This window comes from Vitis riparia, chromosome 16, assembly GCF_004353265.1.
Source record: "Vitis riparia cultivar Riparia Gloire de Montpellier isolate 1030 chromosome 16, EGFV_Vit.rip_1.0, whole genome shotgun sequence".
Classification (NCBI taxonomy): domain Eukaryota; kingdom Viridiplantae; phylum Streptophyta; class Magnoliopsida; order Vitales; family Vitaceae; genus Vitis; species Vitis riparia.
In genome coordinates, this window is record NC_048446.1 from 9549763 (window position 1) to 9577328 (window position 27566).

The 27566-nt window shown below is 34.0% G+C and overlaps 1 protein-coding gene across 1 annotated transcript; it reads right to left on the reverse strand.

Moving 5' to 3' along the window:
- Positions 1-781: 781 nt before the first annotated feature.
- Positions 782-25097, reverse strand: LOC117933234 (protein RFT1 homolog). The gene is made up of 12 exons (XM_034854620.1): positions 25055-25097; positions 22496-22647; positions 21597-21715; positions 19441-19604; positions 19270-19344; positions 7094-7171; positions 4302-4439; positions 3147-3302; positions 1993-2045; positions 1675-1853; positions 1406-1497; positions 782-1315 (listed from the first exon to the last, which is right to left on the reverse strand). Exons 1-11 carry the CDS (start codon positions 25095-25097, stop codon positions 1437-1439), a joined length of 1218 nt encoding a protein of 405 aa, XP_034710511.1. The 3' UTR covers positions 782-1315; positions 1406-1436.
- Between the last annotated feature and the right edge of the window lie 2469 nt (positions 25098-27566).

The window sequence follows — 27566 nt, forward strand, 5'->3', positions numbered from 1 at the left end:
ATTTTAACAGCTGAAAAAAAATAAAAATAAATAAAGGATAGATCCTTTGATATTTGTGGGCATAATAGACAAATGAGAAACCATGCATGAATTCAACCAATCAACCAAAGGAAGATTTTGTATAAAAAGATAACTTAAGATACCAGGGACTGCAGGATGATGAACTTGTTAACCAAATTCATGACATTTGAGGGAGATGACAAAATTGTAGTGCAGAAAATAATAGAGAAATGGAATCAACATGTAACAAGTACAGGTGCGTATGAGGAAAGTTAATTGGGGGTGAAACTGAAAAGAGAAGATAGTGGGCAATTTTTGAATCCTGCTGCCTGCAGGAGGTTTGGATGGTAGAGACACTGCCATATCTTCACATTCATGCTCCCATTACCTTTTCCCCACTCCACTCTCTACTCATTATTCTCACACACTATGTTTTTCAAACTTGCTCATCTTTTCTTTCCTGTTTGTTTGTTTGTTTTTTTTTTCTTTTTTTCTGTAATGGAAAATTGCTCGACTTGGTATTGGGTTCGGTTTTTCAAACCCATATCATATGTGAATAAGAATAAGAAAGGGTAGTGGTTTGGACCCAACTTGTATAATCCAATCCACCTCTTTAACAAAGGGGAGGATAGACCCACTTTTGGATCAACTTATTGCAAATATTCTCTTCTGGACTCTGATATGATAAAAATGTTCCCCATGACAACCAAGGTGATGGGAACAAAAATGGGTATGCTGGTGGTCACAAACACATAGACATCCAAAATTTCAGTCAAAACAATGAATACCAAGGATAAATGGACATTATCTACAAAATGAATTAACATCAACTCATCCAATGTTCCATCCCATGCTCAAATATGAGGTAGAGAAGCAGTTATTTCTGTGGAAAAGAAAAAAAAGTGTTGGTGGGAAATCATGTGGCCAAGGAAAAACATTGTAAATGCCAATGCTGCCTGGTAATATATCTGTTCCAACATGCAGAAAATGTGTAGTTCATGAAAGAGAGAACATTTAAGCTCATTGAGTCACCAAAATTTTAATGGTATTGAATGCAACTACATGCCATTCACAACCAATGCAACCCAATTCTCCACAAGAATAATAGCAAGACTCTAGGATTATATTGGAGTATATATATATATATATATATGAAATGGACAAACCCAATCTAAAACAAGTAAAACTATTTTCAAGATTAGTACAATCAGAAACATCACTGAGATTATGCAATGGATTCCATGGCTGTAATCCCCCAGTCTTCTTGTTTCAGCTGTGTAAGACTCTGATTCTACCTCCATACCATCAGGGGAACCTGCATCAGAATGCCATTCTGTCATAATATTGGAATAAAAATGAGCTACTCAAAAACAATCGGGACCATGCCAAAAAGGGGTAATATCACCTTTAAGGGCAGTCAGGAAAGTGTCTGCTCCTTAGTCCGAGTGATCCCGTAAACGGATAATTTTGTTGATAAGAGCCCTCTCATTACGATAGCTATTGATGAAAATATTTGAAAACAAATGAACAAAACATTATCAAACAAATAAAACAATTAAAACTATGAAAGGAGATGATGGATGGCAACAACATTCAAATAAAATAAAAAAAACCTAGGTTTTGGACATGATCATGCATTTCAGAAGGAATTGAGAGCTCCAGATTATCACTTACATGACAAAGGAAGAGATGCAGAAGCAAGTCAATCCAATAGAAAAATGAATTAAAAATGTCGGCAAGAAGTTCTCTCTGTCCAGAAATATTCTCTCAGAAATAAGTGTAGTTACGAATGAAAATAACAGAGCTCTCCAACCTGAAGGCAAGCAGCTGCATAAAGAAAATGAGGCGGAACCCTGTGGAAAGAATTAAGGTCAAAATCAGAATCAAGATGCTGAATTTACATCATAAAAATGCATGATGATCTGTAAATTAATAGTCATATTATAGAATAAATAGCTGTAAAAGTGGAGTCACTCAGTGTAAATGCCTTACCTGGAAGTAATTCTTGATGAATATCACAGAGTAGCCAATCCTCAAAATCATATCTTGGCGTAAGTCAAGAAACCAGATACCAATGTTTCTAATCTCAATTAAGTAACGACAGGTTAGGAGATATATAGAGATGACTACCAATGTCCCCAACCCCCCAAAAAACCTTTCTTCCCTCGCTATGAATGGATGGCAAGTCATTGGGTTCTGGAAACAAGGAAGATAACAAAATGTCCCCAACCCAATGTTAATGTCAGTGAAAATATTACCACCTCTAACCCACTGGATTGATCATAAAGTTTGCCAATTCTTCTAAACAGTCTTACTGGACAGGAATTACTTGAAGAAATATTCCTCAATAGTGTTGACTTAAGACTGACATATGGTATGAACTTGGACACCTGTTTCAAGTGCAAATTACGTCTAGGTATCAAATTCACCTAATGCTCAAATCCTAGGAGACATCATAACTGCTGAAGTTTAGCTAAGTTTTTATGTAGCATAGCATTTACAATGAGGGAAATTCACCCATTCTGAAATATGCATGTAAGAAGAGGAATATTAAGAACATGACACCTGGAACTTCCGGTGAATTAGGTATATGTTCTCTTCCTTTACCTGTTACACCTATTAATTACATATCTGTGTTAGACACTTATTCCATGCCCTGACTTGCATATGCTGCACTCAGTGAGTAGTACACATTTTGAATTGTCCCTGTGCCAGAACTATACTGTACAAAACCAAAAATTACCATACCCTTTCTCATGCATGTTTATCCCTATGAAGCCCGTAATTTTGAAGGAATAAAATTATGATCATTTCTTTTTCAGAGAAATAATAATAATAATAAAAACAATGATAATAATAATAAAATAAAATAAAAATGAAAGAAAGACATAATCCTAAGTTACTAGCCTTGAAGATTTTCGGAGTCAAATTCAATGCATGTTACTCCTAAGACCTGATAATTATGGTTCATGAATAATACTCTTTTAACAAAATACTCAAGTGTTCTCTGTTTGGTATCATAAATGAGATACAATGTTCTTTACTATAGAAATCAAATATTATTGAAGGGAGCTGAATACATTACCAAGGAAACAAGAGAATTAGGTGAGGACTAGGACAAATGCCTAGAAATGTCAAAAGGATACTTAGAGAATTTGCAACAATTAAGCCGACTGCACCAGCAGATTGCACGAGGAAAACATTCAGGACTAAGTGAATACATGAGAACACAACCAATGACTTATTTGACTGCTCAAGTTGCTCTTTTGTTGCCACTGAGCGTAGAAATGCTTCAGATGTACCTAATGCCAAATCATGGAATGAAAATTTGAAGCTTCTAGTAACACGATATAAAATCAGAGCATTAGAGATAGTAGTATCATCAAAGAACCTCTAGTTGTCAAAAAGGAAGTCAAATATGCTAGCAAGGTAATAAAAAAAGAACAAAGAAACTAAGAAATCTCTCATCTTAGTGTGATAATATAGTGAAATATTTATGAGGCATTTGCCCATTCTATGGATATTGAACAACACAGTGCCTTTCACATAGAATTTGAAGGTAGATCCATCATTTTGAACAGGATCTTTACAGAAAAATGAGCACCATCATCACAACTATAGTAGAAGGCCAATATTCAGCTTTCTTGAATGACACTCCAAAATTTTCATCTCATTTTGTAATAAAGCTACCAGTTTCAATAACTGCTGCAACTGTAATGATGGATTTCTACCTTCAGATGCAAACCAAAAGACTCAGTAGAATGGTCTTGTTTCGATGGTGCATCCAAACATGCCTCCATTTATTGAGAGCGGTTCTGGAACTAGACCAGCTGAAAACCCTGCTCTCATTGAATATTACCATGTGGACATAAACATAGTTGATATTTGTAGAAAATCTCCTGTAGGTATCATTATATAGATGAGATGACAGATTATAAATCTTTGGAGAATTTAAGTCATGGGGTTTACATAAACTCATAATTACTCTTAGAATATAATTAATAAGTCTTTTTCGTTGAAAAGAATCAATACTGATTAGTTATGTTCTGTATCAAATTTTATTTTCTTATGTCATTAGGGCAACACAATTAGAGATTCAAATCCAAGAATCTTTCACGAATTCAGAGTCCATAGTAATTGTTCCATTTCACCTCCAAAATGGTTAAAGTATGAAAAAAAGAAACAGAAGTTGGCATCAGGGATGATTATATCTATAAAGATTTTTTTTCTGATTAGTAATAAACACCACTGATGCTTTCAAGTGCCTGTAATTGACAAGCATAATACCAAAGATTACTGACCATTCATAGCCAAAGCAACAACATAAAGGCAATAGAATTGAAGAGCTGCAGGTGCTTCTCCATCGCTCCATTCACGGTTATATAACAGTCTGAAGAGAGAGTAAGAGTAATTTGGCCCAAATGCCACAACCACAAGACCTACAAGAAGTGCAGATGTAACTCAGCATCAACCATATAAAAAGAGAAATTCAAGAAAATGCTTCACTCAGAAGGCTGATGAAAAAGATATCACTCACTTAATATCATGATTTGTATCTTCTGAAAGTATATCATATATATTATCATGTAGCACAAAATAAATATGCACTTTATGGCTCAGAAAATCTTATCATAATTAATAAGAGTGAGCTACTTGAATCTTATTCTTCCATACTGGTCTATCTAGGTCCTTATATTTCACTAAACAAACCATGTTCCCTCAATATGTTAACCATATCATCTTCTGGAATCCAAACTTCAGCCCTTTTTTTTTTTCCAACTTGTAAGACAATTTTTATTAAAAAGGGAGAGCATGCCCACATACAAAGGAAGTATACACCAACAAAAACTAACAAGAACATCCATTACAAACAAGACACCAACAACCAAACTCAGGCCCTTAGGAAAAATAAACAAGAAAAAAACAAAATTAGAAAAAAAAATGTCCAAAATATTCAAAAAGGAGACTCCCTAAATCACTTCTGAGATGGGTATCCACCGATTATATATTAAAACTAGATGTTTGACTACCCAATGGAACATCCCACTCCCTCAGAGGTTCTTCAGTTGTGCATTCCCAACAACCCCCCAAAGCCAGAGAGGGCCCACCTCCAAGACCAAGACCCACATAAGCAAACTAACAACTCCTCAACACACACTAAAGATTATAAGCTACCTGACAATTCCTCACTTCAAACCTAATTTTGTTCTTTTAAGTCCCTTCATGATCCCCTTCCACTGACCTACTGGTTTGTCCTTGTGGTGTAAAAGTGGGCTTATGTCACATTTAATCAAAATTCTTGGTGATTGTAACAGAATTGGAGGTAGGGTTTTTTAGAAGGTACTTTACATTTGGCAGGGATTATAGTCTTATATTTTAAAACTCTGAATGGGAATTTGGATGAATATTTTTATGAAAGATGGTGACAAGATTTAGAAGGTAATCTAGGCCGCTTACTGTGATTTAAGCCCTATCTTATATAGGTTTCTGGTTAGCCATCCATTTAAGTGTTTGGTATCCTAGAATATGCTTCAACATAGGTTCAAATTGTGTATTAGGAGAATCAGAGTCCAAATACATCTATATATATGTTTCCCTTTGAAGCATTTATTATCCAAAATAATTTATTTAGATAATGTGGTGATGACAGCACTAAGTTTGAGTTGGGTGGTGTAGGGGCTGTATTCAGAAATGCATAACGGCATTGACTTAAGAATCTTCATTGGTTATGTGGGGGGTTGGGGGTGGTGCGCTATGAGTTGGCATTTGAGTTAAACATCTTACTTGGCTTGAGCAGGTTGTAATATGCGTTGGATTTTCAATTGTATTTTCCTTCCTCCAGTTTGTTTTTTCTCTTTCATTTTCTTTCTGTCCTCTTCCCCTATTGTCATTGGTTGGTATGAAGGGTTACAAATATGCTTGGACAGCAAATAAGTTAACGGAGGTTGAAAGAAGTAAGGCAGAACTTGGCATCTCAGCAATGAAATCAGGCTGGCTCAAACCCAGCTTGAGGCCATTATAGTTGTGGAGTAAGCTTTGCTCAGACATTCGAACTTCAAATTGAGTGTTCTACCATAAAAGCAAAGGAATGAAGTCAAAACCATTTTTCTATAGTTCTTACAATACTGAATTTTTTCAATTGTTGCTATTTAGCAGAAGCCTACTAGGTATATGGAAGTGAACAGAAAACAGGAAAAGCAGGGATCCTACATTCATACACAGGATTTTCTCAATTGTTGTTATTAAAAGAAGCCTTTGGGTGTGAATTGAACAAACAATGCAGAATACATGCATGATTACATACACAGATAAATATCTATCTACACATATCTCTATATAAAGATACACACACACACACATATGAGCTAGCCTGAAAACATAGACGTTTATGTACATAACCATGGAACACACATGACTCAAATACATAAATATGCATGATCTGCATGCACCTCAGCACCTTTGTATGTTTCTAATATGTACATACATACAAACATATTTTTCTAGTTCCAGAAAAAATAGTGCAATAATGGTTTTACTATCATTGCAAACATGAAACTCAGAAGGAGACAGTGCATGAATGATGATCTACAATTCAATCTGTAGAAAATATTACAGCTTTTTTCCCTCTCTAATTAAAGATATACCATTTACTATCATTTGATATATGACTGGGATCAGTAAGGCATTAAAATCAATTAGAGGAAATACATCACTAACAAATGAGCTAATATACCAATGAATTTGATGAAACGAGGAACATTCAACTAGTTCCACATATTAGTACGCATTACAACTTGGAAATAACCTCTATGTACCAGCATCCTAACATTTTGTATAGCTAGCCATAACATTTATGTACTATTCTATTATCTTAACACCCTGTATTCACCACTCCCCATCATATTTCATGGATTTGTTAAAACATTTATTTCAGTATCTAGCAATTACATGTTTTTCAGGATCCATTGAGCATGCATTACACAACTAGGATAATTTTGGTATCATGAAAATCCAATGTCCCAAAAAATCATAGAATATTCAGAAAGGTAAATATAATGGATTCACTAATCAAAAACTATCTGAAGATCTGTACCAATTAACAAAATAAGCTTCAGCGCTTCTGTGAGGCAACTTCCTAACTTCCTCATTCTGATTCCCTCTGGGTCCTGTCCTGCTAAGAGAGACAGACAATGTTAGCTGCTTTTATATATAAATAAACCTGCCTGACTTAATAGGTTATTCAAAGGTCGCATTATGACATTAATTAGATCTAAAAATAATAAGGCTTCCTTTGCTTCACAGGAATAGTAATAATGTCAAATATAAGATCAAATGAGCCCTGGATGTAGGATGATGTGAAAAAATAATTAAGAAAAACAACATTAAATGCTCATCACTGACAACCTAGTGTCCCAGTAAAAAAATTACTAAAAGTTCTTCACCACTGCAGTATTAGGTTCAGTACTTAGTGTCAGCAAAGCACACAGTGGCAAAACCAGAGAAACAAATATAACGCATAAGAAGCAGTGAAAGCCCACATACAACATTACAAGAAAGCTTCTCAACCTTGAATTATCATGAAAGGACCAAGGATCCCACAGCTGCTCCTAGACTAGGTAATAAGTTGTCTTGTAGAAATGATACAGAGAAAGCAATTTTCATGAATATCATTATCATAATTACATAAACAGTCTGTAAGATTTTGCCATTTATAAAACACATCTTTAAGGGAGGTTAAACAAACGTTTAAGAAATTCCATTCTTTACATCCTCTTCACAGGAAGTTAGATACTTCAAGAATGCTGAATAACTGGTGGAGAGCTTGAATTCAAAAACATAGAAGCATGCTGGTACAACAAAGAAGGAAGAGAAAAAGTAGAAATCCACAAGGAAATTCTGAAAAAAAAAAAATTATTTAATGAAACATAATCTTTTTTAACAAGAACAATACAAGAATATATTTGCACTCCTAATTCGCCGAAACTCCCAATTCAAGCTAAGCCCCTAACACAATAATGACAACTTACGTATGTGTGCATGTGTATAGGTAGGTATGTATGTACATTCACACATAACTATACACCATATGGATGTATGTGGGCACATATATAGGTAAGTACAAGGGTAGGTATTATGCATCAGGCCACTAACTTCTTTTGATATATTGATACTGGGCAGGGGCCATCCCCAACACATGGTTTTACAATTTTGTGGAGACCTGTGTTTTCGTACTGTCTCTAATCCACAACAGATGTTCAATTGATGTGGGTGATCTCGGAACTCTTTGGTCATGTTTAAAATTTTGTAAACCAGCACATGTTACATCAAACCCTGTTTCCCTATTCCTAACTTCAAGCTCTTGAGTGACATGTTGGTTTTGAAGGGAACAGTGAACTCTTCTTTGAAAGCCTGCAAAGTTAACTTCTTTCCATATCTTTGAAAGTAGAATGCATTAGCTTTAGTACAATAGACCAAATATTTATCATACAACCATGAGCTTCCAACTAATTGTAACATGCATTCATAGGCACAATATTGCACCATGCCTTGTTATCAAATATACCACAGTTAACTTGACTAAACAATTGGAAGTAACCTATACCTTGTTTTCTCTTTAAAACCATGCAATTCAACAAGGATTAGGATGCTTTTCAATAGGCAACTTCAACTTTTTAATCTTATTTGAAACAATGTTCTCACTGGTACCATCAAAAACTGTTTGTACACGAATAATAGGCCCTGTTCAATCTTCTTCACTCTCAATATTGCGATCAGCTCAAGAAGCATGAATTTTTTTCTCCATAACTGAAAAAATGAATCAGTGATGTGCTGCTTGTATGTGATGGGCTGCTTGTTTCTTAAGAAGTTCCAGCATGAATCATGCAACAAAAGTAAAGGTAAATCACTGCATACAAAGAGATGAAAAGTTTTAATGCAGTCTGATCAGAGTATGGCCTAAATCAACAGATAAGAGGAATCAATCTACTATACCATTAGAAAATGTTACATCTTTTTCCCCACTCCTAGTATCTCCATACCAAACCCAAGGCCCAAAACAAGCACATATTTTTCCTTTCCATTGGATGTTTCTCATCTTTCTTCACTTCTTTATATACCCAATACAGACTGTACAGGCTTACTTCAATCTCCTAAGTTTTTTTCCTTCATATCCTAGAATATCCATATTATCAAATTCATATCAATTTCCCTTATTCAAGGATGAAGCATAATTTATTAGAAACAAGAATACACAAAATTGCTAATACATTTTTTTGTCAAAGGAATTCTCATGGAACCAAAAGGAATTCTTGTGGAATTGGCAATTCAACCAAATTAGGAATTTAAGACACTTCCAAACAAATGCCACTGATTTGGAAAGACAACATATTTCTAGAGGAGGAGGCTTAATTTGATCTGAAGCACATAATACAGCTTACCATCTATTTTATGTCATTGTTTTCCTCTTTGAGAACAATCAGAATGAGGCTTGAGAAATTCAAAGATACCTCCCCTGGGGATGAGGGGCTATGGAGAAGAAATTGCATCTGGTGAAGTGGTCAACTATTTGCACAAATAAAAAGGAAGGAGTGTTTGGGCATTAGAAATCTTTCTTCACTTAATAAGGTTCTCTTAGGCAAGTGGAGTAGGCAATATGCAACAGATAAGGGGCCCTTTAGGCCAAGCTCAAGTGGTAAAGGGGTGAGAGGGTTTGTGGGAGGTTCCAGGTTCAAGTCCTAACAGGGACAAAAATTTACGTACAAAAAAAATATATATGCAATAGAAAGGGAAGCCCTATGGAGACAGGTCATAAGTGGAAAATATGGGGAGGTAGAAAAGGGGTGGCAGTGGTGTTGTAAGAGATAGGTTTGGAGTCAGGTTAGGAAGGTACTATTAGGATATGCTTTATAGTAGAATTTCCTTTTTTTTGTAGGTACTGGGAGGGTGAAGTTTTGAAAGGAGAGGTGGTATGGCGATGGGCCCTTATGTGTTTCTTTTCCATCGTTGTATACTTTAGCATTAAAAAAAGTGACTTAGGTGGCAAAGATGTTGGATATCTTTTAAAGTAAAGTGGTCAACTAGGTGAAGGGGTCATTGGAAACCTTGTTTTTCTAGAAATCTACATTATTTGGAATCAAATGACGTAGAACAATTCTTGTCTAGACTGCAATGTAAGGTGCTGAATAGAGAGGACAGGGCAATGTGAATGGATTCAAGGAATGATTCCTTCTCCAATGAAGTCTTTTTATCCTGCATTAGAGTCAAGGAATTCAATCACTTTTCCAACAAGCCTTATTTAGAATCCATGGGTTCCATCAAAGTAAGACCCTATTTGGTAACTATTTTCAAAAACAGTTTTTAACAATGGTTTTTGAAAACCTTTATCTGATGTTTTGCAGGAAAAATGTGTGTTTGGGAACCTAAAATGTTTTTAACTTGTTTTCTATTTTTTTTAAATCTGTTTTAAAAATAAATTTTATATGTAGTACTTTATTTTTAATAATTCTCCATATTTGTATAATTATATTTTTTAAACAATCCTCAGAAAACAAATGAAAACGTTCTTTGAAAACACATTGTTTTCTATTTTTAAAAATAGAAAACTATCTTTTGTTTTTTGGTTGCCAAATATGTTTTTCCAATTTTTTTGTTTTGTAGAACATAAAATTGTTTCCAAAAACAGTTACCAAATAGACCCTAAGCTTCTCCTTGCATAGAAAGCTTGTTAGGGAAAGGTATTGACTCTTAATTAGCAATAGAAAAGAGGGTGGATGTTGGTTAGTAGATGCTTCCTTCGTAAGTCAAAGAAGAATCAATTGATCACATTTTGTTATACTCTGACAAAACAAGAGTTCTTTGGCAGTTGCTCTTTTCTTTATTAGGCATTACTTGGGTTCTATTTGCCACCGTCAGAGAGACTCTTTTAAATGAGAAGAAGATGAAGGTATGGAGAGCTGCCCTATTATACATTCTTTTTTAGACAAGTTGGAAAGAGAGGAATTTAGGTCATTTGAAAACGAGGAGCAACCAAACAATGTTCTTAAAGGGCCTTTTCCTTAGTAACCTTTTTCTGTAGGTAAAATTGTATATAGATGAAGGCTCAAAATCTTATTGAGTTCTTGCTAAGGGTGGGAATTTTTGTTAATCATTTAACACTCTCTGTATACGTTCTATGTACCTTGGTGAGCTGTTTCTTAGTGTTTAATAATAAATAAAAAAAGGAAAAAAAAGACACTTCTAAACATACTTCCCTTATCAAAGCTTGTTAACAATGATCTTCCTATTTCACTAATGAATTGTTTCATTTAATGTTTGAGAACCCAACCACTCTGAGCAGCAACCATACTACATTCTAACATACCATCTAGGTATTTGTACATGGGTCTCCTTGGACCATAAAACCACAACTATATTATTATCTTCTAGGTTGACGTATGAATCACTCCGCAGGGATGTTGGATATCCTTTGAAGTGAAGTGTTCAACCAGGTGAACGGGTCATTGGAACCCTTGTTTTTCTATAAATCTACATTATTTGGAGATGTAGAATAATTCTTCTTTAGACCACAAGGTAAGGTGTTGAATAAAGATAAGGACAGGGCAATATAAGTCGATTCAAGGAATGATTCCTTCTCCCGTAAAGTCTTTTTATACTGCCTTAGAATCAAGGAATTCTATCACTTTTCCAACAAGCCTTATTTAGAATCCATGTGTTCCATCTAAATTAAGGCCCTTTTGGTAATTGAAAAACAATTTTTGAGAATAATTTTGAAAGAATATGATGTTTTGTAGGACAAATAGGTATTTGAGAACCTAAAATGTTTTTAACTTGTTTTTTATGTTTTTAAATTTGTTTTAAAAATAACTTTTATATGTAGTGCTTTATTTTTAATAATTCTTCGTATTTGTATAATTATTTTTAAAACATCCTCACAAAACTAAAAACAAGTAAAATATGTTATTTGAAAACACCTTGTTTTTTGTTTTTAAGAACAAAAAATTGTTTTCTGCTTTCTAGTTGTCACACATGTTTTTCCAATTCTTTTTTGTTCTGGAAAACAAAATACTATTTTCAAAAACAGTTACCAAACCAGTCCTAAGCTTCTCTTTGCATAGAAAGCTTGTTGGGGGAAGGTACTGACTCTTAATCAGCTATAGAAAAGAGGGTATACGTTGGTTAGTAGATGCTTCCTTTGTAAAGTTAAAGAAGAATCAATTGATCACATTTTGTTATACCATAACAAAAGAAGGGTTCTTTGGCAGTTGCTTTGTTCTTTATTTGGCATTACTTGGGTTCTAACTGCCATCATAAGAGAGATTATTTTAGATTGGCATGGTTCCTTCATGAGAAAAAGATGAAAGTATGGAGAGCTACTCCGCTATGCATTTTTTTTAGACAAGTTGGAAAGAAAGGGATTTAGGTCATTTGGAAACAAGAAGTAGTCAAACAATGTTCTTAAGGGCCTTTTCCTTAGCAATCTTTTTTCATACGTAAAATTGTACATAGATTAAGGCTCAAAGTCTTTATTACATTTTGTTTGTTGGTTGAGTTCTTGCTAAGGGTGGGAATTTTTGTTTGTATACGTTCTATGTACCTTGGTGAGCTGTTTTTTAGTGCTTGAGTATACAATATTATTATTATTATTATTATTATTATTATTATTTGATAACCAAGGAACCTTCCATGGTCAAACCCTTAGGATTCTCCATAGGGACCTAAACCTCGAGGTGCAAACTGCGTCCACAACAACTAGCACCGCGTAAATCAAAGTATTATTAATGTCTACTCAACCAAAAAAAACAAAAAAAAACAAAAACAAAAACAAAAACAAAAAACTAAAACTAAAACAAAAAAACTAAAACAAAAAACAAAAAAAAACAACAATGAAAAGATGAAAAGACACTTCTAAACATTTTTTTTTTTCTTTATAACCAAAAAACATGACCAAGCCCTTAGGATTCTCCATAAGGACCCAAACCTCGGGGTGCTGACCGCGCCTGCAACAACCAGCACTAGGTAAATCAAGGTATTATTAATGTCAACTAAAAAAAAATACTTCCCTTATCAAAACTTATCAACATTGATCTTCCTATTTCACTAATGAAAACCAACCTCTTAGGTTTTGTTCCTTTTAATGTTTGAGAACCCAACCACTCTGAGCAACAACCATATTACATTTTAACATACCATCTAGGTATCTGTATATAGGTCTCCTTGGACCATAAAACCACAACTACATTATTATCTTCTAGGTTGACATATGAACCACTTCATTTCATCTCTAATAGATGGATTCAAACCTGCAAGAGAATGAGATCTCATTTCATTATTGCTCTCATTTAAGCAAACCCAAATAGGATAACTATTAAACACCACTAGCATAGTTTTGCGCAACAAACCTGCCCATACAACTTACTTGCATAATCTACCAACAAAAATTGCTTCAGCATTTCGTCTTCATGTGTTCCCATGTGCTACTTTTCAGCTTGCCTTGGCAAGTGAGTTGCTTCTTAACTCACTTCCACCATTGAAAACCAATACCATCTATGTTTCCCAAAAAGCATGTTTCTTTCTTCAGCAATTGATTCCCACTTAAAAGAGTTCTTCTTGCTTCCTAGTTTATATCATCTTCAACATGCACTTTGCCATAAAAAAAAATAAAAAGTAAATAAAGCAGCAAGTTTAGTTCTAATAACCTTCATTCAAATCAAGAGCATGCTTCAATATCTCTTCAATCCATTTCATCCCATGGTATTTCTATGTCTAAACATCATGATCTTCTCTTTTTAGAAAAGCCTCATCTCTAATCACAATTACCTCCTAAAATCCCTATATGGGCCTCCATTAGTCCCAAATGCACAGCCCATGACAAATTTTCAGCCATGTGCTCATCTCCATCCCCACTTGCCAATCATGATTTGTTGGTCCATCACAACCTCTTAACATGTCCAACCATAATTTAAATATAGATTTTTTACTTTATGACAAATTGATAAAGCAGAAAGAAAGAACATAAGAAGTAAAAACCCACAAGAGAATGCTTAGAAAATAATACTAATTTTGTTGAATAAATAATAATCTCCTCAATAAGAATAGTGTAAGTGTGTATACAAACTCTTAATTCAACCTAGACTCTTAACCTAACAAGGATGCTATTGATATTGTAGATTCCTAAATCTACAAAGATACTACATTTTATTAATTAACAAAATTCACAAAGGAATCTAGTTTGAATAAAAAACTACTTTCGTGATCTTGAAACAACTCCACTTTGATCGTATTTCTTATGGATCCTAGAGTTGACTACACCTTTTTTGAGAGGCAAATGGCAAATATATTAATAGCACCTAGCAAAGACTGCACAAAAGTTTACAAAGCATATACAAAGGAGAGAGAGAAAGAAAAGAAAAAAAAAAAAAAAAACCAACTCTATCTCTCCATTCAAAGCTTAGCAAGGTAATGAAGCCTATCATGGACAATGAAAAATCCCTTGTATACATTATAACCCACTCCAAATAACAATACAAGAAGAACTATTTGATTATTTGATCCGCATATGCATTAATTTCAAATGACCACCTATTTCTTTCCTTCCATGTGGTCCAAAAAACTAAAATAAAGGAGCTCTCCAAGCTTTCTTCCTCTTCTTCCCAAAAAAGGAACCGTGTCAACTCAACAAAACACTTCTTATTGAAAAGTACATCACCTAATTTATACCAAATAGAAAATAAATTGTCACATAAATGCTTTCAAGCAATGAAAGAGAATATGATTGTTGAGAGAGAGAGAAAGAAGAAAGACCTTAATTCTCATTAATGTAATTGTCTACTTACAATTGCAATTGAGAAATATATATATATACAAGGCTAGGAGTCCTAACTACCATATATGTGTCCTATATTAACAAGGAAAGGTTATACACTATAAATACATTATATTCAACAATGATCAACTATTTCTTTGGCTCCTTTACACATATAGCATCTATTCAGCAACATTCATCCCTCCTTTTATGCTAGTCTAACATCAAGATCTTTCCAGTATTTTAAAAACCGAACCGGACCGGCCAATCAAACCAATCAAATTGTCGATTAGAGCCTAGTCCGGTTTAGTTCACTTGTTGAGTCAAGAACCCACTAAACCAGGGTTGAGTTGGGCTACCTGAAGGTTGAACCACCAAAACAGTGGACCATTTGGCCAATTTTGGTTCACTCAACCAATTCTTATTTGGGCTTCAATACAGGCCTCTTATACTTTGTATTTAGGCAAAAGGTCTTTGTGGGCTTCACTAAGGCCCTTTAAGCCCAGGTGTCACATTGTTTCATAGAGAGGTTGAATTTTAAATTTAAAGGCCTCACTTTCTCCAAGTGTTTTCCCGTAATGTGGGATGGCATTCTATGCCAAAAAATTCACATGTCATTGTGGAGGCTCAAACCATTGACCAAAAGTTAAAGATGTGACACCACAACCACTACACTAAATGCTAATTTTGTTAGTAATTGCATCATTAACCAATTTTATCATATTTATTTATATAACAATAAATTTGAAAAAAATATAAATAAAATAACTTAATATCTTTTAAAATTATAAAATAATATGAAATTTAATATGTAAATGAAATTAAATAACATAATTCATTTTCAATATATATCTTCATATTTATATTCATTTTCAATAAATATTATTGATTTTAAGTTTTTTTATACATATTTTAAATTTTTTATAATTATTTTTAATTTTAATAAAATATAATTATATATTTATGACATCACTAGTTCGACCACTGTAAATTGATAACTTGTCCAGTTCAATGACCAGTCCAATTCTAAAACCATTGGATCTTTCCCCAACCTACTTCCCAAGCAAAAGGGTCGAGCCTCAAAGGAACCTAAGGACTCCAAATAATGCTTGAAAGGAACGACTCTATTCTTTTGGTAGACAAAGAAGTAGAAAGACAACTAAAAATTTACCACACTTTGATTACAATTAAACCATTTTATCCTCTTCATTCCTTTGAATTATTGGTGTTAGCAATCTCTTAAAAAAAAGGCCCCCACCCTCTCTAACTATTAGTCATGGATACATCAAGAGAAATGGGAATTTGAAAGCCCCCCCTTTCCCAACCAGCTCCCACACCTTTGCCACCCATTCATCTTTGGCAATGGCTATAGGAAACAACTTAAGGAAAGACTTCTCTAACGATAAGTCACCACCACCTACCCATCCAAAATTATATTCTTTGACCATTGCCCACCATAAATCCTATTCAATTGTCAAAGACCTCTCACCCACTTTTGATTGCCTTCCACAAACACACCTCATACTTTCCCTCAAGCCTCTTAAGTGACTTCCCCCCTCTTCTCCATAAGAGGTGGTAATTTTAGTTAAAACAAATGAGGCACAAAATAATACGATAAACAACTCGACTTGATCCCTTTTGTTATGTGTCCTTTTCTCCATGGAAATGGTAATTTTGATTAAAGCAAACAAGGTACGATGAAATATGCTCAACCTAATCTCTATTAGGGTAATAGAATCAAAACTGAATCACTAATTAGTGGGTCAATTCAATTTGTTGACCCCTTGAATAAAATAAAATAAAAAAAGTCCATTATCAAGGCATTAGTTAGCTAGAAGATAATATTTGAAATTCAAGGGAGTCCATATGACTACCAAGAATGTGAAATCATAGTTCTTAAAAGCCAAGCCGCACTTAAGGCATAAAGATCTCTTAACGCCTAAGCATTGAATGCAACTCAATGATGGGAACTCTGGATTACTTCATTCCTTGACCCTGGATCACATAGGGTGCATGCATCTATCCTAAGCTTCTTTATATTTAAAGCAATAGAAACCTATGGCTATAAAACTATACAAATATTAGATATAGAGAGAAAAGGGTCAAACATGCTATCTAGATGTTCCTAGATCAAATCCCATCCAATGAAGACATCATGGTTGTCATAGAACTCATCTACCCAATGATCTTCCACCCAATCTCTCCCTCCATGGATGCTGGGCACAAGAGAAGGGTGAACTCCTCTCTTTCTCCTTGAGGGTGACTAGGGTTCGTCTCATTGGAATTTAAGAACACTAAACATAAAACTTGAAGCTTTAATCCCTAAGGAGGTTTACATGGGCTTCCCTGTGGGCTTAAGTCACTTAAGCCCAAATTAGGTTTGGGTCAACTAATCTAACCCACTTGTGTCTTAATTAATTAATTAGTCCTATTTAGTTTCAATTAATTAATTAACTCATTCCAAAAAAATCAATTCATAAGATCTAGTGTAACCTGACATTTTTACTAAAGCACCCTTATGCAAACTTATGAATTACATACCTAGAATACCCTCAATGTATGTGCCACCATGAACTACAAGTTTGAGCGATGACCACTAGGATCCATAGGAAAATATGGACTCCCTTATAATCCAATTCCAAAGTTGACTTATCCACTAAAAGGAGTCAACTACACTCCAGTATCCTATGAAATTACAAGAAGACAAAGTTCAGGTCCATGACATACTATCCATTGCATACAGATTCCCCATAAACTAGTGTCTATAATCTAATAAGGTAGTATTATCAACCCATCAAGATTACCTCCCAAATTCTTGAGTAACAGATCCACTTATTATGTGATCAATTGACGTACTCTAGTTTCGAGGAATATATGTCAAATTCCACTAAAAGAATTACTACGGCCACAAATTTCATGATCATGTGTCATTTGGATCACCTAAGGAGACACGTTATCCTAATCCCATGAGATATCATGGTGTCTCTATTGAAAATACCTGTTACCACTAGCCTCCATTAATAGTGATATAATCTGTAGGGATATATGACCACATTAGGTCTCACTCATAAGTCAAAGCCTTCTGTTGATAAGCTCAAGGTTGAAAGTCCATGCAACATAGTAGCTTGGTGAATCATGACTATCTTATAGTCTTACATATTCACCATAGGTTCTATCCGATGTGTAACCATACACATTAGTGAGCTCACCATGGAAACTCATCTCGATAACCAAAATAAGTTATCTCTCTAATTAAGAGGTAGTGCACTACAATTTCTACTTAATTGCACAAATCCATGAACTGATTGTGAACAACTTATCATCTTATAAAGAACCTATGACTTGTATCTCTTGTGCAACTCTTAATACACTCAAGTCATGTACAATGCAAGTGATGTGAGCTGAATGCTCATATCAATATCAACGCATAAAAGGGATAGCAAGGGGACAATGAAGTTTAACTTTGTTACATCATATCTTGCTTTTAGAGGTTTAATCCCAACACCCAAGGCACGAGCTTTCACTAAAGTGAAGCACAAACCTAGGGCACATGTGCAATTTTATAAAATACGGTAAATTTGGACATGCAAACATTTGTCATACATATTCTTTTACTATTTCTAGACTGTTGATCAAATCTCTTTCAGCTTCTACCTAAACAAAATTGTCAAATTGATCAAATGTTCATATATCAGCAAGCATGTCTAGTTTAAAAAAGAGAAGACGAGGGTGCAAGGCAACACGGTTTTTTGTCATAAGTTTAAAACAAATAGATAAATAAACAAATAAAGGAAAGACAAGGCCCAAGCCTTAGCAAACAAGGTTCAATAGTTAGGGAAATCATTGTATTTTGGGATTAAAAACGCCTTTAACAACCCATGTGAAAAATACATGTGTCAAACACCAAGTGAAAGGATTTGGGTTTAGAATGTGTCCAACAAGGAAAAAGAAGACCAAATTCCTAGTTCATTGTTCATGGCCTCAATACTTAAAGTGCACATCATCAGTTACATACTTCAATTTGGCCTAGAGTATAAAATGAAAAAATATGGAAATTAAGCTATTTAGTTGTGCAGCCTTGACCAAAATACGAGGACTATACAAATCTACTGTTTAATGCATGTGCTTGATTTCATGTAACACAGCCTTTTTGTAATCACCTAGAAACAAAAAAATTTCTAGTTTGATTTTACCATAGCAAGATCTCACAATCCATCACATTCAGTTATCAAACCTAATTCAACATGAGTATACATGGGTAATGTTATCAACCGTAAAATGGTTGGGCTCTTCACAGCTTGGGTCAGGAACAGCCAACCCACTTCTTGGTTTACTAACAATACACATTCAATAGCACAAAATTAAGTAGAACAAATAAAATAATTAAAAACTGAGATAAAAAAGAAAATAAACTGGTTTCATTCATTTAAAAAAGCATAACAGCAAAAAAAGGAAGGAGAGACATAAACCTGATGCACACCTTGCAAATGTAGTATATGAACTTTCTTCAAAGGGAAGAAACACCAACCTCACCACCAAGCTCCCTGAAATGTGATATTGCATCCATGCCAAGTAAAAACTGCTATTCTAACCCAAAATTTAAGCACATGAAAGCATAGGATAATCACAGAAAAACTCACCAAATTTGTCTATTAGTCCATACACAGCTTGATTATATGGTGTATCAAAGAACATAAGGATGATTTTTTCTCCTTCTTGAAGGAAAAACTTCCAAATAGATTGATAGTTGAACAAGTCACACATGCTAGAAAGCTGCCCATCATCATCCATCTGATTTCCTACTCTGCAAGGATATATGTTATTTCTTAATACACTCTGGTAAGAATGGCAAAAATAAGAATGTGACAACTGTCTTTATAAAGCAATTGAGGAAACAAGGGAAGGTAATTATTAGCATGAAACTGACTAAAAGAAATAATTATAATAAAATGAAATAAAAATAAAATTGAATGTAAGGGAATGACACAATGAATAATAAAACCGATGCAATTGATAACTAATAGATTAGAATCAGATATATTGGAATCCAACATGATCTTTCTGAAGAAAGACATGGTATTGGATTTTATATCATGATCTTCCTGATGAAAAACATGTTATTCAATTTTATATCTAAGCATATAATGTAAGATCTATGGCATGATTAGCATCCACCATTAGATCTACTATTGTTTTACTTCTATCAGAAATAGACAGTTCAGTTTGTAGAAAATGAAAATAACTGTACAAAAAGGAAGGATTAGATTTCTTCATTCTTTTTATATTATGTTCTTATCAATCGCACGTTTAATAGTGAAGCTGAAGCTTTTATTGTTGTTTTCATAAGCAGTGTATTTTTTCTATTCACTTGTAATGTTGTTGCATCAGAACAGATTATTAGGTCAGATATCCAAACTAATACTTAAACCATTTCTGATTTGGATTACTGCCTTATAGTTCCAAACCCAGTCAGTTACAACCTCTTCTAGTCAATATCAGGGGTGGGTATTGGCATAACTACTTTTGACATAGGTATCATATTATAAACTTCAATTTTTTTTATTACAAATTAAAATGTGATTTAATAAGCCAGCTTCCAGCCAAGGAAAGGGTTTGCCATAGATGACATCCAAATAAAAGTCGAAGATTCAAAAAGGCAGTTCACCAAAACATTTTTTTTTTTTTTTGTTTGATGAGAAACAACAATGTAATTTATTAAGTTAGGATTTAAGAAGTACAATAGAAGGAAGAGAAATCCTCCCACAAACAAAAGCTAAACAAATGGAACCTCCAAAGTAGTAAGTAAACCTAAACCCTGTGGTATACCATAAATCATATCATAAATACAAATAGCAACCTCTCCTTACACCCTTGGAAATACACACCGATAACCAATCAAGTTGAACCACATTAAGGGGAATGCCCATAAAAGTTGTGGTGCAAGAGGCCCAAAAAGAAACGAGGAAATGAATGGTATCCCAAAGAACTTTTGAAGTCCTTGCCTTGTCCTCAAAGAACTCGGTGGTTGGAGCTTAGGGGGGCCATTGAAAAGGCAATAATGCAGTGCTCAGAAAGGTGAACCAGATTGACATTAGGAAAGATCTTATGCCACAAGTTTCGGACAAAAATGGGGAATCCAACACCTTATATCCATCATTATTTACATCAAGATATGATGAACAACACAACGTGCTTTTCTGATACCAGGCTTATTACAAATCATTACTTTCATTGTAAATAACTTGCCATTTGCTTTTTATGGCTGTTCAACACATACAAACTTAAATAAAGAATGCATACATGGATTTGCAGAAACACTATTTCCTTAACGATACAATGCTTGGCACCTAGGGGGGGCCATTGGGAAGAAAATAATGAAGTGCTCAGGAAGAACTAGATTGATATCAAGAAAAATCTATGCAACGAGTTTTGAACACAAATGGGGAGTTGAACACCTTATATCCACCAGTATTTACTTCAAGATGTGGTGAAGAATGTAATGTGCTCTATTACCAGGCTTATTACAAAATCACTACTTCCGTTGTTCTTTGCTTTTTATGGTTGTTCAACATATACAAACTCAAACAAAGAATAAATGTATATACGCACACACACACATGGATTAGCAAAAACACAACATATGGTTGTATCCAACACCTCATGTGTTAAAGAATATGTATGAGAAATCTAACTCAAGCAACTGTTTCTAAACTCCTAAAGAATTTTTTTTGAATCAGAGAGCATCATAAAACGAAAGATGAAGAGAAAATGATGCACAACAGCAAAGAAGCTATACCTGAAAGGGAAAAGTGTAGAGATCTTAAATACACGAAAAAGAAGAAAATAGCTCCAATAACCAAAAAACAAGCAAACCCCATATGCAACTTGAGAAAATGCAAATACAAGCCCTTTCTCCTGCAAGAAGTAAGCAATGAATTCATGATACTTAGTAGTTCTATCAAATACATAATCATTTGATCCATATATCAGAAAATGAAAACTTTTACCAAGCCTTATAAATTATTGGGAAAAAAAAAAGGCAAACAGATTGAATGAGTCATAGTGAAATTTAGAGTGTTTACCAGATGACAAGATAGAGCAATAGAGCAATTTAGAAATAACAATTAACCTCATCAAAATTAGTTGATGACAAGATAGAGAAATAGAGCAAATTAGAAATAACAATTAACCTCGTCAAAATTAGTTCAATTACTTGAGTTGTACTTATCTAAGTTGCAATTTTTCTCCTAAAATATTTTTTTTCCACCTTTCCTGCACATCACTGGAATTAATAAAAAGTTGAATTGATACATGATGCCATGTCACCAGAAAAACCACTAATTACCAGTAAATTTATGCCATAAAAGATTCAGAATCCTATTTTAAGACATATGTAAAATATCACTTTGATCAAGTCAACCATCTGATTTGATGTTCATTGGAAACCTCTATCTTCATGATTTCCTGTGCATTGCACCAGCCATTTAGGGGAAAGTAGAAAACATCCACCATGAATTATTGTGAATATAATACATATACAACAAGAATCCAACATCTCTGAGGAGTTATGAGTAGCAAAATGCCTGATCAAAACATATAAAGTTGGAAAACTAGTCACAGCTATTCTAACATTTAAGCCCATAACAATGGGAGCCATAAAATTTGACAGAACATAATACATTAATCATTTTTTACCATTCCAGTTTCCTTGACAATGAGGATGTAGGTTGTTAGGCAACGCAAAATTGTAGCTGCAGTTTCAACAATTAACCGCAGTTCTAGGAGATGCAAGTTCTGAGAAAGTATATACAAGGGTTCAGCCAATAACTCCAATATACAAGAAAAACCTGTCACATGGAAAGAACAGATCTTAAAAATAAAGCTTTACAAAAGTCATAGTTGTAAAATGAAAGAAATGACTTATTTAATGCAATCATTTTGAGATCTCTAAGACACAGTTCCCTGAGTGATTTTTTATGCATGCCAACCCCTAAAGAACTAATGCCAGGTTACATCTGTGATCAATGAAGAAACCTGAAAAACAATGATATTACTGTGTATGACCACAAACTACAAATTGAGGACCAAACACACAGTGGTTAAATAGAGGAGAAGCTTATGGAAGTCAATATTCCACTAGCTTATTACTATATATATGTGTTTAAAAGTCATGGCATGGTTCTGAAAGTCACAAGCCACACTTAAGGGCAAAGATCTCCAAGGGCCTAGGCAGGTCCAACCGAAGGCATGTGTTTGGGTGAAATGAAGTGCAATCTGGAGCACATTTGCAATAAAATAAAGTGCGATCAAGTTCAGGCATGCAAATATTTTTCATATGAGATATCACCAAATATATTCAGTGTAAATAAGGGGAAAGGTGATACAAAACAACAACATTTTTCACAAGAGCTTCAAAAAAAAATTAAAGAGAGAGAGAGAGAGAGAAGGGGGGACATGCCTCTTCAACAAAGCAACTACTTAGTAGATAAGGTGACATACATGGGGAATAGTTGCGCCTAGGGCCTAGGAGTGCCTAAAGGCCTTTAACAACTATGATCTAGTTTGTCTTATACTCCTTTTCATTTTTAAAGAAACTCATAGTAACTAAAGTCTAGTTAAACTTTTCTCTCTATAAACACTCCCCTTTTTATGGGTAAGCAAAATATCATTTATACCTTAATAAAAAGGGATGCACCAAAGTACATAGGAAATATACGAAGGGCTAAATGGCACAGAAATAGAAAAGAGAACCAGAAAGCAACTCCCTCTTATTAACTGGTACTCAACCTGTCAACAAGATTTAATGTATACATTGAAGCCTTATAAAGGAATTTTTTAGCCCAAAGCAAAAGGGAATAGTGGAATTAATTCTTGGGAATCTGACCCTATCACTCCACATTTTCAAATGCTTTATGATTTTTCTCCTAGATAGTCCAATAAGGACCAAGAAGCATACTTTCACACCTTTCTATATTTCTTCTGCACAAAAGTCCCATATCAACTTAAAACAATCTCTTATTGAAGGCACCACCTATTCTATGCCAAAGGGAGAGAAGGGAAAATGTCACAAAATTATCATTTTAGCACAGTGAAGAAGGATGTGGCCAATTAATTCTTCACCCTTGCAAAGATAACATCCATTCGCCAAGGTCCATTATCTCCTTTTTAACTGATCCAGCATCAAAATCATCTCCCAAGTTGCTTCCCATGCAAAGAGCCCAAGTCTTGTTACCCAAAAAGCTCCAAACAACCTTCCCCAAGTGAGTGCCCCATCTCTTTGCCCCAAACAAAAATAGAAGGCCTAGACTAATTTCTATCCTCCAAATCCAACCAAAGAAACATATCCTTTCCATCCTTCTTCACTAATTTATGTTGAGCCTCAAAGCAACATATCCCTTTTTGTCATCTCTAAGAGGGTAGCTATTAGATTGGAAAAGATTTAAAGGGACTTCCTTTGTGGGGGTGATGGGGGGCTTGGATTAGAAGTTGTATCCGGTTAATTAGTCTACTGTTTGCATGGAAAAACAAAAAGGGAGCTTGGGCATTAGAAATTTATCCATCCTCAATAAGGCCCTTAAGGGGAAATAGTCTTTGAGATTTGGGAGTGAAAGGAACCCTCTTTGGAAATGGGTGATTGTAGGCAAGTATAGGCAAACAGAAGGAGGATGGTGCACTATAAGAAGTGAGAGGTGCATGCAGTGGGGGTGTGGAAGGCTACTAGAGGTGGCTAGGAGGATTTCAAGGAATACAAGTTTTAAGATTGGATTTGGGAACAAGGTAAAATTCTAAAAGGACAAATGGTGTGGGGACACACCTTTGAGGGAGTGTTTCTCAAAACTCTTTTTTATAGCCTCTTCAAAAAATTCTTGGGTGGTTGATGTATGGGACAATGGTAGCTAGAATCCTAGGTTTGGAAGGCAATTGCATGATTGGTAATTAGTGGAGGTGAAGTCTTTTTTAGGAGGTTGTATGGGTACTCCATTAGTGCGGGCATTGAAGACATTATGGTGTGGTTGGTTACAAAAAATGGTAGTTTCTCAATCAAGTCCTTTTACACTTCTATGGCAATTAGGAGAGCAAAGATTTTTCCATTTGGCATAATTTGAAATTCCTAGGTGTCATCGACAATCAGCTTCTTTGCCTAGGAAGGTTGTTCTATTGTGTTTGTTTTAGACCATTCAAAGGGAGAGGAATAAGAGAGCTTTTGATAATTGCAAAACCATGAACCATTTGATCAAAAACTCTTTTATGTACCTTTTAGGACTGGGTTAGACTGTATAGTGGGCATTGGCCCCATGTTATTGATTAACTTTGTGAATTGGTTAGGCTTTGTGGAAGGCACGATTGTAGATTTTTGTGTCTTCGTGCCCTTTTTGGTAGCTCGGTTGCTATTGCTTTGTATACATCATGTATTCTTTCTTTATACTAATACAATTTTTTATTACCTATCAAAAAAAAAAAAATAGAATTTCCAATGCCCTCTCCTAATTCCCCCCACATGTCCTTAACCTAAGCACCCTATAACGCAACTATAGCAAATAAAATAGGAAAGATATACTTAAGCACCTTCCCATCCTTCTTCACTAATTTATGTTGAGCCTCAAAAGATATGTCTCTACTTTCCAGCTCTCAATCATGAAACAATCTTAATAAATAGAATTTCCAATGCCCTCTCCTAATTCCTCCCACACATCCTTAGCCTAAGCACCTTATAAGGCAACTATAGCAAATAGAATAGGAAATGATATGCATAAGCATTATGCCGAACCAATGTGTGCATGAGGATGCATGCACTCCCCTTGAAAATCCAAAACTCTATTTTCTCTCATGGGGTTTTTGAAAATAAAAAAGAAAAATGAAAATACCTCCCACCCCTCAAAAATATATATAATAAAAATTCATAAGAAATTTCAAAATTAAAAAAAAAAATATATATATATATAGATAAGTTTTAATTTTCTATAAAATATATATATATATATTACCATTTAATATCTCTTATCAAGACTTAATAGCTTATTTAATTGTTTGAAAAAATAAAAATGAACTAATTAATCTTCAATTGGGTTTTTTAAGAAAAAAAAACACATATGATGTGCTACAAGTAAATTACTTTAAGGTAAAATTACACAAATTCTTTGTTTTAAAAAAAAACATGATATCATGTAGGAAAATAATATTTTTATTTTTATTTTTTTTTTCTTTTTTGATAGGTAAGTAAAAATTGTATGATCAACGAAAGAAAAAGCAGGAAGGTATACACAATGCATACATATGATATCTTGCAAGCAAATAACTTTAAACTAAAATTACACAAATCCTTCTTCAACTTGTATTAAGTTGACTTTTTCATTAAGATTATCCTACATTCCTCTCAATCCACTTATATTCATTTATTTAAAAAAAAAAAAATTGAAAACTTTCCAATGAAATTATTATTTTTTAAAACTTATGTGCTTTATTTGGAACTTCTTTTGAAGATCTTTAAAAAATCGGTTTGATAATTTTTTTTTTGGCTAGTTTTTTTTTTTTCAAATATTAAGATTATTAAAAGCTGCATTTAAAATTTTCACACCTTCCAATTATGACCACTTTGTTTTTCTACATAAGTATTGAATTGAGGGAAAATTGAGCATGCATCTTCTTTGTTTTTAACATCTTATCAAATTAATTTTCTTACAAATTTATTTTTAGTAGAATATTAAAAGAGTTATTTTGCCTTTTTTTCTTTTTTTGAACAACAAACAACTTCATTTATCTTTAAAGATAAATACATGAAGGACGAGCAATCCTTCAAGGTTGTAGAAAAAAAAGGATTTAAAGTAAACAAGTGTCAAGCCCCATGAGAAGTAACCCAACATTACAAATAAAAATCAAGATACAAAGAACAGAAACAAATAGCACACTCAAGTGGAAAGAGAATCTCTAACAAAGGAGGCAAAATACTCAGCTCCTTGTTTGGCTAATTGATCTATGACTTGGTTGGCTGAATGGGAAACCCAAGCAAGGGACCAACTCTGCCACTAACAACCAATGTTTTGAAAACCAGACCGAATCGGCGGGTCCTACGGTCGATTGGTTTGCTCTCCAATCTAGTTTGAACCTTTGGATTGTTTGAAGGTTGAATTGGTCCTAATCCACCTAAACCAACAGTTGGACCAATGTGCCGCCTGAACCAGACTGTTCCCCCCTCCCCCTTAAACAATAATCTTATCTAAAGGCCCGATCAAGAAACATCCAAACTGAAAAGCTACCCCCTTTCACCTTTTTCTTTTCATTATTGCTTCAGTTTTTGACAATTGTGTTAATCCCATGTATCATAAAACTAGTATTTTTGTTCTAAAACTATGCAATTATTTAATTATTGAATTATGAATTCATCCAAGAAAAGAGAACCCCCCCTCTTCCTTTTTTTTTTTTAAATTTATAGAAGGGTTTTAAGTAAAAAATTTAGTAAACTAATAATGGGAATGGTAATTTAATACTTTGATAATTTTTTTAAGTTTAAATAAATCTATACAAAAACCACTTTTACCTAACAATGAAAACAATGGGAAAATCATTATTGGATCCGAATAATTCTTGCATTGTTTAAACATAATAAAAATAAAAATAAAAATAATAGTTTTTTTATAAATTTAAATTATAATAATGTGATTTGTTCTGATTAGGTTTCCTTTATGTTATTTTACAAAAAAAAATTAGTTTATTTGATTTTCTATTATGTCCTTAAATAGCTACCTTACTAGCATTTGTTATTTTCATA